General features: G+C 45.3%; 1 protein-coding gene across 1 annotated transcript; it reads right to left on the bottom strand.

Annotated features, from left to right (window-relative positions):
• Window positions 1-12,197, bottom strand: LOC310889342 (SKA complex subunit 1-like). The gene is made up of 7 exons (XM_083816661.1): window positions 12,042-12,197; window positions 11,663-11,767; window positions 10,901-11,025; window positions 9,359-9,450; window positions 7,681-7,818; window positions 4,042-4,211; window positions 1-1,471 (listed from the first exon to the last, which is right to left on the bottom strand). The coding sequence occupies exons 2-7, from the start codon at window positions 11,748-11,750 to the stop codon at window positions 1,323-1,325; spliced, it is 762 nt and encodes a 253-aa protein (XP_083672787.1). The 5' UTR covers window positions 11,751-11,767; window positions 12,042-12,197; the 3' UTR covers window positions 1-1,322.
• Between the last annotated feature and the right edge of the window lie 597 nt (window positions 12,198-12,794).

The raw sequence follows: 12,794 nt of genomic DNA, 5'->3' as shown, positions 1-12,794 counted from the left end.
TTTTAAATGAAGAAATTTATTTTTTTATTAAGAAAAAGGTTACAAGTCCGGAATTTTGAAAGACTGTTAAGAGTACCTAAAGCTGAGAGCAGGGAGGGAAGGGACCCCGGTGATCCACGGACCCAAATCTCTCTTAGTGTAAACTAAGCTTTGTAAAAACGGATCTAACAGACCCAACTGACAGCTGTGGAAACACAAATGACAGAAATTCTCATTTTGCACGTCTTCCCATACCGAAGATGAAATCCATTCCAACACTACGTGGAGACATCAGCTCGGAGCTTGACATCCCAGAGGAAAAGGCTCAGCAGAAAAGGTTATTTAGGACTCGCCAGGATCTTTTTACTGAGAAGGTTCCAAGTTCATTCAGGGGCTTTTGCTCATTAAATTGTCATCTGACAGGGTAAAACAGGAGGTATTTTCAAATAGTTGTTGGGATAACAGCAGATACAGGCTTATGGAGGAAAAAAGACTACAAGTCTTCTTATCAAAGCAATTTTTATCACTCACAGAGCTGAGATCTATCACAATTCTACTCCGGAATTTACTACACTAACAGATCCTTTGAAAGCAATCTTCTATAATAAAAACAATGCAGAGTTTGACCAGTATTTTTAACGAGTAACTCAACATTTTCACTACAACAGAAAAAAAATTATCCCTGCTCTGCTCTTTCGACCTACTGTGTCGGTCTGAGCAAAAAAAAAAAAATCTGGCTGCGTGATGAAGTATGAAAACCACACGGCCAGCAGAACTGGAAATGTTGAAAGCACCTCAGATCTTCCCGTTAAAACGACGCAAGGAACTCCAAAACGCACAATTAGGATACGAAGGAAGAAAAAAAGATGAAGAAAATGAAGTGGAAATTGGTTGGCGGCACTAAAAAAAGAATCCAATGCTTCCTTTGGGTAGCTACGGGGTAGTAACTACAGTCTCCACCTCGTAAACACGAGAGGAACATTAATTTCACTGTTGAGTGCTGACCTAAAAACGTGATTAGAGCTTCCTACGACCACAGTGTGCCAACTTCACCTGGTTTGCGTTTGCATCTGTACCTGGTTTGCGTTTGTAATTTACCAAAAGGCATCAGCCCCTCCCAAGTTCTCAGAAATAAAGCTCAAATACTTCAAGGCCCTTTGATATTGCTACTCCAAAGGTAGAATAGATGCTTGGAAAAACACTCTTTGGTCCTCGCTACTGCCTTTTAGAAATTAAGAGAGCCTAACAGGAATGCCCACACGCAGAATCTCCCTGCGGACGACAAAACCTCTTCACGTCTCTGCCCTCCACGCATCTTGGGCAAGCGGAATCCAGGAGGCTCCTTAGCAGATGACGTAGCGGACGAGGCGCGAGCCGCGGACTTCTCTCACTCGCTGGCAGTGGCGCAGGATGTTGAGGATCCTGTGGAAGCGCTTATCCGCTTTCAGCTGGGTGAACTCTTTGATGTCGGCCTCCACGACAAAAAACTCTCCTGGAAAACAAGGAAAAGCCATCGGAAACCAGGAGCATGCTAATTCAAGGGAAAAAAAAAAACACCCAGTTGTCTTTCAGACAACTAAGTAGGGGGAAATAATGTGTTGTTCCATAGCGTCACACTTCCAAGTCTTACGAGCAAGAGGTCTGCACGGCTACAGGTGATCTAGGTCGGAAAAAAAAGGAGGAGAGCATTCTCCCTCCGTTTACCCTTAGAGTAAGGCAGCAGCATCTTAAATAAATAGAGGGCAGAGATGCCTCACCTAAGTTAGGAGAGACCATTTTCAGTTTAACCAAGGAGGAAGAAGCCGCTGATGCTGGGAAAAGTTTTATTAAACAAGTGCAAGGTAGTTTTACACAAGAAAATCCGTGTTTTTATGAAAACATCTCTAAATCTGTCTTACGAGCGATTGAGCAGGACGCGACTCCACTCTGAAGAAGCGTCCAAGGGTGATGTGCTGGCCTTTGGGACCGAGGTCCTAGAGTGCCACTTAAAATTTCCATTTTCTGTTCCATCTCGGGGAGCGTAACGATATCCTGAGCCTGGGCAGAACACAAATTCTTCCTTTATTCGCCCAGAATTCAGGGCAGCAGCCTTCAGCACAGCAGGAGCTTATTTACCAAGAAACCAGAGCTGGCTGAAGGCTGGCGGCGGCGGTTTGGTCAGAAACAGGAGCCCCGTGCACTCAATAACGAACCTGAATCGCCCCGCTGGGTGGGAAGGCGCCCTGACAAACCAGGCGGCATCTTTGGTCGTCTCGAAACCAGCTGGCAAGCAGCCCAGGCTGGGGAACTGCGGGAATCCCAAGCACGGGCGCGCTCACGGCAGAAATTTAAGGGAACGAATCAACGAACGTGCAACCTCACGCTGAAAAATGCACCGGATGAAGCCGTTGAATCATTTTGGGGCTGGTCAGATAAGCACCGGCTGTCAGACCTTTCTTAGACTTCCTAGACGATCACAAAACAAACCACTCAACGCACCCTCTCGGACGCTGCACGTCCTAGTTCTGTAAGTGAGCTTTCCGAAAACAAACAGGAAAATGCAGACCGGCCCCAAGGTACTCGAAGAAATTAAAAGCCTCGAGTTTGCACGATTAGGAAAAACCTTGGCATTGCAGCTTCTGCTCTTACGTTCACACGAGATTTCAACACTCGCTTCCATAGAGGAATCCCTTCTGTGGCTTCAGCCCATTTTTTCCTTCTCTGTGGACCTGAATTTAATGCCATTACTGAACCCAAACTTCAAGAACCTTTGAAGATGAGCAAGTGTTTCAAGAAATCCCAGATTCACAGTGTACGAGCTGTTGCTAGACTGAAGCAGAGCTTATCTGCACAAAAATCTACCCAAGCCCAAATCAGAGGCGAGTCATAAGACCGTTCCCATGTTATATCACTACCTGCCCGAGCAAAAACCTGCTCCCCATCTTTTTTTATAAGCCCCCTTTAATCCTGAAAGGCTGCGGTGAGGTCTCCCCAGAGCCTTCTCGTCTTCAGGCTGAACACCCCCAGCTCTCTCAACCATTTTTCGGAGCGCACAGCGAACATTTAAGGGGAGAGTGTTCTTGCATTCTGCCGAGGGCAAGAATCGAGAGGGAGACACCGTGGCGTTGTTCTCAACAGGAAAGGAACGTCAAGAAGTAGATTTTAAGATGAGAGATCTACTGTGCCACGTATATTTGGAAAAACTAGCTTGTAAGCTGCACGGCAAAGACATTTCAGGGCATTTTTGCTCATCTGTGCTTTAAAGACGAGAAGAATTCCTAAGGTTATCAGACAGCCCTGTCTCTTCCACAAAGCCACCGCAACGTGACTGATTACCTCGATTTCCCTGCCTCGCAACAAATTTTTAGTAGGTCGTGTCCGTTCTAGCTTAAGAAGCTGAACCCACGGTGCATGCGGTTTGGTTCTCGAGTCTATTCGGAGCGACTCCGAATTAAATCGTTTTGCTCTCTGAGTTTTTGGGACAACGTGCCGAGAAAATCACGTGCATTGAGCGAAAACACACAAAATAAAACCAAAGATAGTTATGGGGAAACTACTCAGTCGAAAGACAAATCCTTTTTTGCTAAACTGCAGCTGAGGAGGAGCGGTCAACGGATTTTATACGGACTGTTCTCTGATCTCCTCCCCTTACAGCAAGGGAGGACCAGAACCTCCACGGCAAGGTGTTGTCGGTGCCGCCATAGGGGAGAGGGATTCTAAATATCTGATTCAGACTGTCACAACACGCTGGGGATGGAGGGAAAACCCCGCTAAGTCTACAGTTGTTGGGTTTTGCTCCGTTTTACCTTCTTTTTTTTGTTGTTTTGTTTTGAGAAGAAGTCATAGCAGGTGTTCTAAAGCTTTTCTAAATGATGTTTTTAAACACTCCCTTACTATAGGTCACTCCACCAACTACCAGAGTGCCTGGACAGACTATTTCCTGAAAATGAGATGCTACAGCACGAAAACCATCTGCTGTCACAAGCCATTTAACCTCTGGTCCGGTTATTTTATACTTACCTACACCGCCAGATCCACCTGCTATGGATTTGGCACTAATAAACGCAAAAAAAAAAAAAATACCTTTTGTATCCTTAGTTTCCTCTTCCAGGAATCGGTGGTAGAGACTCCTGACCGATGCATTCATGGATTTCAAAGGCTGATGCAGGATCTTGTACTTGCTCACCACGGCCTTGTTGATATCTTGAACGACGGCGTTGATTTGATCGTACGTCAAGCGACCTTTCATATACCTGCAAATAAAAAAAAAAAAAATCAAAGTCAGTAGCCAGAGAGTCACGAACGTGAAGTTCTCTGTTTATTTTCCTCTTTATTCAGCCTGAACGTGCTGCTCCTAGTTAGAGGCGGTTTCTTCTGCTTCGTGTTAATGAATAAACCTGATAGTTCATTAGATCGCTTAATAACGCTGCAGGAAAAAAAAAGCCATAATAAATCTTAAAGCAGAAAGAAGGACATTAGAAAGCCGAATCAAGAGGTAAAAAAAAATATCCTGCCCTTAAACTTCCAGGAGCATTTCAAAAATGGAATGAAGGTTGCATTTATAGCCTAACACTTAAACTACAAACAGAAAAAAAAAATCAACCTGCTTGGCAGAAAACATGGCAAAGGCCAAAAGTAAAATTAAATGTTTCTGCCTAGGAGCGAAATTTGGTTCATATTAAAGAGAAAAGATAATGTAGGATTATAATCTTGTAGGCATTCCTTTGTTTTTTTAAGAAATATCGGTTTTGTTTTCTGTATTTCCTCGTGTAGCCTACTGGACTACACGCAGCACCAGCATCCTTTTTTTGAGCTTTCAGAGCATTTCGTAAAGCTAGTACCAAAATAATAAAGGCTGCTGATGACAGCCCAGAGCTACAGGAAGCACAGCAGATAAAAAAAAAAAGCGACGTGGAAATATCAAAACATTGGAATATTTGCGAGTAAGGCTATGCAGCGTTTAGAGACGTAGAGGCCTGCGTTCAAGGAAAAGGAAAATGGAAATCAGCCGCAGAGCTGCAAACTGAGAAGCCATTAAATGGAAATGAAATCTGAAATTCGTGTGACAAGCAGCGAACTGAACACAAGACCAAGCCCCAGGAAGCACTGCAACAAAAGCCGGGGCAACCTTGCAACTTGACTTCGCCTTCGATCGCCCTTCAGTCACGGCAACAAACCAGATTTGGCCGTCTCCGTTTGGTCCCGTATCAGCAGGCGGTCGTGTGGAATTAAAATACCTCGAGGAAAGCGTTACAATTCATTTTAAGAACGAACGGGGTTCTTCAGGCCGGTACGTCATCTGACTGAAAGCTGTAGGACGTTGGAAGAGATAGATGAAGGAAGAAATCCTCTCCTCGTTTCATTTCATCTGAACGGCAAACCTCAGTCTTCGGCAAACATACGAAGAATTTAAAGCAGTTAATCAATTACAAACTCAATAGTCCAGGAATCACCTCCAGTTTCAAACTGAATCGCCACGAAGTTATTTGTCGCCGGTTTTCAGCTTCACGGATCGTTGGATTAACCCAAAGTTGGAGATGCAACCGTTTGGATAAAAATACTCCACTCTGCACGCATCTTCTTGAGTAAAAGCAGCCCTACTGCCTCTGAAACGCGTGTAATTGGAGTAATACAGCCTGCCAGCACAGAACTGCTTGGCCTATAGACATTAATTGCTATTTATTGCTCTTTGTGCACCCCTCAGCCTTTTTACATAGTCACAGGGGTATTTGTAGGCTACGAAGACCAAGGTATTAAGTCTAAAACACCTACAGTCGAGGTCCTACGCTCCCACAATCAATAAAATACCCTTAAAAAGGCCAGCAGACCTCAGCTCACCCTGAAGCAGAGCCAGGAAGGCGCGGTTTGTTTCCCTAAACCTATTTCTCCCTTGAATCCATAGGTACAAAACCCAAAGCACAGGGCTGCGTTCTTCAAAGAACAGCCTAACAGCGGTCTGCCACGTAGATACAGCTGGAAAAGAGATGAAGCTCCTAACGGCCAGCTCCCTAAAAAAATATTTAGGCTAAAAGAAACGTATATTCCCCCAAGTTACTGTCGGAGAATTATAATGAAAGCGCGCGTTCTAAAAATACCTTAAGTGGTGAGAATTTTGAGAAAGAATAAAGCCAACATTTTCCTTTGCCTCGAACTGAACGCTGAGACATCCACTGCGCGGATTCTTTTTTGTTCTTCAAAAAAAAAAGAGGCGTCTTTTCTGGAACAGATTTGAAGGCTGAGATAATTTGCAGGTTTCCTACTGCGCGAGACTATTGTTTGATCAAGATCCTCCGTAGCTGTGCCTAAACACAGCACGTACCTTTGTTAAATACCTGCTGCAGAGCTCAAAAAAAAACCACGAAGCCACCGAAGACTGCACATTTGGCGCCCTAATAACGTCAGGGTAAGGTTCTCCTTCGCGTTCAGCACCAAGAGGGTGAAAAGAACTCGATTTTTTCGGTTAAATCCTCACGCGGCTGCAGGAGGAGGGAGAGGAACTTGGTTTGCAGAACTGCAAACCTTCCGCTTTGGAAGGATAACGAAACACTTCGAGAGCTGATTAGGGATGATAACAGCTTTTACTGGGGGTTAAAGCAACGTCTGGCTGCGCCTACTTCTCTTGCCTTAGGTGAAGGCCAAAAATTGTCGCCTTCCAGCTCTGCTTTTCCCAAATTCTACCAGAGATGCACCTAATGAACAAATCCACCAAACGTTAGAGATGACCCACAGAATAGAAACGCCCTTTTAAGAACCAACCCCCACCCCAAATCCCTTCTTATTCACTCAGAGTTCAGGCTCCTTCGTTTCCGGATTCGGTTGGAGAAAATTTGGTAGACGTGGTTTACCTGAAAGTTCTGAAAGCTACAGCAAAGATGATATGAAAGCCCCAAATAAAACAGACTCACAAACAAAAATCATTAAAAAAAATCAGAAAAGCCATTAAAACATTTCTTATTGAAGCAACTCTTGTCAGGGAACACATCGAACCCGGAGTCTCGATAACAAATTAAACTTGGGCATCGACAGAATCTTGATTTGTTGCTTTTTTTTTTCCCCCCCCAGAAATATTTGCAATTGTTCCCCAAAATCCTATTTAAGAAAAGGTCTCACGGTCTTTGAACAAGGATATTTCTTAATCAGGTGCAGGTGGTAGGGAAAAGAACAAGTTTCTATTCCAGAAACTCAGGAGATTTCAGTGGGAGGTGGCTTTTGCTTTAAAAAGTTCAATTTCTTCACCCCCTCTCATAACAGACCGGTAAGTCAAACAAAAATCACTATTTTCAGAAACCAGTCGTCACGGTCCGTTAAAAACCGCGTTTCTCATCATTTTTGCTTTTTGCATAGCCGCACCTTTCATCTGAGGAGCTGACATCTCGTCTTAAACGCCGGTTCTCAGAACAAGCAGAGAACCCACTGGTGAGCCACTACGTTCCTGCTCATCCAATTAAAGTGATCTTTGAGGTAAATGGCTCGGGCTTTCCCAGATTACTTCCAGTCTTCCCAACAAATGCGTGAAAAAGAACCTGGTTAGCTCTGTTCATTTCATTTTGAGGTTTGCATAGAATCGTGTCTGGAGCTACTGCTACGTTGCTTCACTCTGGAACATTTCCAATTTCAAAACAGCTGTCAGCTGGAGCCCTGCAAGAGCTCACTTTCCCCAAAACCTCGGTTTCCTGGCCAAATTGGCGTGCGAGGGTTTAAGAAGAAACCACGCTTACTTACGCGGGAACGCTTTCGAATTCTTCCGCCGTTATTAAGGACGCTTCCTTAATAAATCGCGGCTCCTTGGCAGGTTTCTTCGCGTGTTCAGGTTCCGCAGCTTTCGTTTGCTCCTCGCTTTTCGCAGCCGGCCCAGCGACGCTGGAAAATGAACGGATATCACGCGTATAAATAGCGGCTAAGCAGTAAGGGGGACACCGTTACGTTTTCAAGGCTGCTTATTCACAGCCTTACGTTCCAACCCGTCTGAGAGGCCGGGTGAATACAAATCCCGGTCTCTCCCGCAAGAGAAAGAAAGAAATAAAGCACACGCTCCCTTTTCAAAGAGCGTGCTTCGGCTGACTTCGTTACAGCTCCTCGTCTCGCTGCCGGGGAAGCCGCCAGCAGGTGAATTGGAAGCAGCCCCAAGGCGGCGCAGAGCAGTTAAGAATTCAACGTCCCGTTACGTTTCGCGGAACGGGAGGCCTCGGTTTTTAAACGGAGGAACCGGAGCACCGAGCTCCGGTCTACCAGGCAGCTTTAAAACACTTCACAGCTCTTCGAGACGAGGTCAGATCTTGGGAAGCCTGACTCAGCCGTTAACTTTTTGAAGCAAAGAAATTCGACGGTATCCATCACCTTGTGATTTTTTTTTTTTTAGGCAAGACAAGGACGTGACCGGGCTGCGAAGCACAAGAGCAATAATTACAGCGTGGCAGAGCCGACTCGTGACAAATAACTGATTCTCTGCTTTGGCTGAACCTTCCTGCAAGACGAAATCTGTTTGACAAGGGGCCGACAGCCGGCGAGCAGCACGGCAGCGTGCCATCTGCTCTTCCCAGGGCCCGGGCCTGATGTGGCACTTGGTGTGACAGCCCCCAGCCCCGTGCCCTATTTATTTCCCCCCCCCAAACAGCTCTGCAGTGTCGAGGGTGGTGAGTGCCACCTGCTGGACTCCCAAAATGTCTGGTACACGAAATTGTGACAACTGAAGCTCTGCTCTGTGCCACGCCACAGCGCGAATCCGTTCTGAAATCCAGGAGCTAATTCAGGCGTCAGCGTCTGAAAAGGAAGGCGAGGCCCTGCACGAGGCTAATCCTCGGAGCTAGCCGCGAGGAATGTGTGCAAGGAAAAGGGAAGCGTGGGGATTTTGGTGGCGGTGGGTTTGGAAGAGAAGGATAAACGCAAGGACCAAGGAAGGTGAGAGTTCACAAACTGTGCTCCTTCTGTGCTTTCCAGCCTCCTGCCATCCTCTTCACTGAAGCAAACGCCTGATCTTTTCCAGAAGGTTTGGGGGAAGAGGACCGAAGACCACTTTTACACCAGCACAGATGGATTCTGACCAGTTACATCCTGTCTTGCACTTACCTGATCCTCCACAGTAAGCACTAAGAAGCGGTAACATGGGGACGAAGGAGAAAGGGTGCTTAGACAACTGACATTTCAGTACGGGGAAGAGTTGTGTCAACCTCATCCTAGCGCCCCAGCATTTGGATCGCCAACTCACCCTTCAGTCCTGAAAGTCCTGGTACGGCGCTAGCACAAGCCCAGTAACATAAGAAAAATAAAAAAAAAAAAAATCGGGAGCAAACTCCAGAATCAATACATGTAAGAACCTCGGGTCCCAAAAGTTCACAGTTAGCTCCTGGTGAAAGGATGGGAGCCATAGGATGCAACACTTCCACGCTCACACACCACGTACCAGCTCTGAGTCGGTTTAGGCAGGTGGAGGGGAATGTTTTCGCGGAGGTGCTGTGCTTCGCTTTGATCTCTCTCAGCGGACTTCTGGAGCTCCTGAAATTAACGTTGGAAACCATCAGAAATCTGTAACATCAATAATGTCGTGCAATTAGAATTAGCTTACTGTTAGGATGATGTTAAAGTAATTCTTAAGGGGTGTTTTTGGGTCTCTTCCCATTGTTTTATATCTTTACTGCCTCATTTCCCAAGAGCAGCAAATAAAGCTCAGCAAAACAAAGCTAAAGAAAACGTGAATCTTCCTGTCCTTGCCCTCAAAGTGTCAGAGAAATTTGAGTGGGAAGGAGTAATATTTAACAACGTACCGTGGCAGGTTTGGGTAGGGGAAAGGTGGTGGTGACTATAGGAAGCGACACTACAAGAAAGTCATCTATATTCCTCAAAGAAGACCTTCCGAAAAAAACACACAGCAAACGAAGGCACTGAAAATGCACACTAAAACGACAGATAAATATCTTCTAATCAATTCATTTGGGTATCTGTTGCATGGATGTAAAAACAAAACTACCCTTTCAACCACTCAAACCACCCTTGCAATGCACAAAGCTTGAAAAATAGCGTTTTTAATGTTCTGTGACATAATAAACCAGCAGGAAATCTGCTTCAACTGCTGGTTTTATAAAAGATTCTTACTTATAAATTTGATGGAAAATTACGACTTCTTTTTGCCTTTAATCCTCTAACACCAGCTACATTGATATCAACGGGTTCTACAGGAGTATTGTGCAAAGAATCCCATTCTCATCTGGGAAAAAGATTTTGATCAAGAAGAAAAAGCAATGGCTTGACGATGCATTTTCTGATTCTCTCAAGCCTTCTGAATTAATCATAAGGAACAGAAACAACAGAAGAAATGTTTCTCTAAGCAAAGAAAAGAGAAAGGTATTACAAAGGAAGATGTCCAAACTACGTACATGCACAAATTAGATGTCTGATCGATTCTGTTCGTGGCACAAGAATTCATTCTTCTTGAGGATTCCACTAAGCACTCCCTCTGCAACACCCACAACAGCCTGTAAGGCATTAACCCCCACTCAACCCCAACAGGAGACAGGGAAGAGTTTCGAGAACAGTAGCTAACACTTCGCATTGCTTCACAAGTTTTTAAAAGTATTTGATTGTTGCTGCCCAGTTAAATAAAAAAGCATTTACATACTTCGCCTTACCAAACAGATGAGCAAGCTCTCAATTACCTATTCCCTACCAAGCTCCCCAATCTTTTGCAATTGCTTTAAGAGCTGTACGCAAGATAAATACAGTTTGATACCAGTGACTTAAATTTCCACAAAGCATGACACCATCAAGACTCAGTTTTCCATGGCACACCTCAATCTTGGATCATGACATCACTGCTGCAAACAAGACGCCCCTTCATTTAGAAGTAGCCTCATGCATCTAAAAATATCACTGAGGATCTAGAAAGTAACAACTAGGCACAAAGATTCCTCTGAATCTTTCAGTATTTTACAAACGGAAAAATGATTACTTTGAGCAAATTCTTCAGTTTTTCTTGCTGCTGAACTTCCATTTCCATTTTATTCAGGAGATCATGCAAGAGGACCATCTCATGTCCTATTTTACAGAGCATAGATTTGAAGGACGGTTCTTGACCTGTCCAAGAGAGAATGTGAGAACGTTACGCCAGGAAACCAAAACATCTCCGACACAAAAACAAAATTCCATTTCCCTCCCCTCCGCAAGCAGTGATTATCTTCTATGCTCCCCAGCCAGCATCTCCTCCCCAGAGAAGCAGCAACATTAACTCCTTCGCAATCTCCCTCTGCTCTTCAAACACAAAGTTAGCCCAGATGACCCCTCCAAACACCATTTCTACGATTCTTTGTAACATCTGTGTCTAAGAAAGGATAAGAGATGAGCCTAAAACATTTATACCAGCTTCACCATGGCAGATTAAATAAGCTTATTACCCACAGCATGTTTACACCACAGAGAGGCACTCCTGGAACGCTCGGACAGGACACCTGTATTAGCCTCCAGCTATTCCTTTGCACATTTTTGTAATTAGGCTTCACTTCTTTTGTAATTAGGCCTAACTTGACAAGGTATTTTTTCCTTCTCCCATCTGGGGGATTTCCCACCAGGTGTACAGAATATACGGTGCATTAACCACCAGCCTACAAGTCTCTCAGAGGAGCATCCTCCCGCTTGCTGGTACCCAGCTCGCTGATTTTCTGCAAGGAGATATGAACCAAAACCGAGACAAAACCCAGCCTTAATTTTTTCTTACCTATGCTTCTTAATTGCAGAGTCTTTTTAATAGTTGAAATCTTCATGTTGATGTGAAAGCACAAGTCTTCCAGATCTGAAGAAGCCATTTTCCTCCGCCGTCACACTGAGGGAGAAAAGGAAAAAAAAGCATTAAAAAAAAAAGACTAAGCAAACTTTAAGCGCACAAACCGAATTTTGAAAAGGATGTTAATCTGTCAGAGAAGCAAAAGGAACTTAAACAAGGCAGTAAGCGTAGCAACCGCTTCTTATTCCACCAAATGGAGAACGGGGCAGGAAGCACGAAGTAAATGACACTAAACAGGGCAATCTCCTGACCTTTAAAAATAAAAGCAGAGCAATATTAGTGCAGCGATTCCTCGGGAAATTGGGTTACTTACACAGCGGAGCAGGGACCGGCGCGGTGGGAGCACCCTGACGAGACGGAGCCGCCGCCGCCGCCCCTCAGCCCCGTTCAAACCCGCCGCGCCCGCCCACGGCGCATGCGCGGCAGCCATTTTGTAACGCCCCTCAGCCCCGTTGCCACCAGGGAAAAATGAAGTTAAACAATAGAAATTGGGACAAATTGGGACAAATAAAGGGTTCATAAACACAGGAGGGGGCGTGGTGGAAGGGATCTTAAAGCCCACCTAGCCCTAAAGCCCTTCCACCGACCAGGTTCCCCTCACAGGGATGGGGCAGCCGTAGTTTCTCCAGGCAACCTGTCCTGGTGCTTCACTGCCTTCATAGTGCAGGATTTCTTTCTAATATCTAAATCTGCCCTTTTTTAGCTTAAAGCTGTTATCCCTTAGTATATACGCGTCTGCTCGCTGCCTGCCTCTTATGTTTTTTTCAGGATTTCAGCCCAACCACCTCCCTTGGTGACACAAAGCCCCGCTCTGCATCTGGCCTCGCAGCCAGCCTTCCCTCACGGCGCTTCCTTTCCTCCCTTGCGGGTTGGCCCGAATTATTCCGGTGTTGCCTCCTTTTGCTGTTTGTTTCTTAGACCGTGAAGCTGGAGGTGAAGCCTCCAAGTGTGCCAGGCGGAGCACGATGTTCCTGGTGCCTTCTGCCTTGCTCAATACACCCAAGGTGGGCAATAACCCCGCAGCGAGGGCACGCTGCTTCTCCTGCCAAGCTGCTGTGGTTATGTC

The sequence above is a fragment of the Anser anser genome (assembly GCF_964211835.1).
Source record: "Anser anser genome assembly, chromosome: Z".
Lineage (NCBI taxonomy): Eukaryota > Metazoa > Chordata > Aves > Anseriformes > Anatidae > Anser > Anser anser.
The sequence above is the reverse complement of the archived record's forward strand: the minus strand, read 5'-3'. Positions and strand labels throughout refer to the sequence as shown.

Coding starts and splice junctions, on each gene's coding strand:
- LOC310889342 (XM_083816661.1), bottom strand. CDS start 11,750: ATGGCTTCTTCAGATCTGGAAGACTTGTGCTTTCACATCAACATGAAG. Junction 4,212..7,680: donor GAATTCGAAAGCGTTCCCGC/GTAAGTAAGCGT, acceptor TTTTATTTGCAG/GTATATGAAAGGTCGCTTGA. Junction 1,472..4,041: donor GGAAACTAAGGATACAAAAG/GTATTTTTTTTT, acceptor CTTGTTTTCCAG/GAGAGTTTTTTGTCGTGGAG.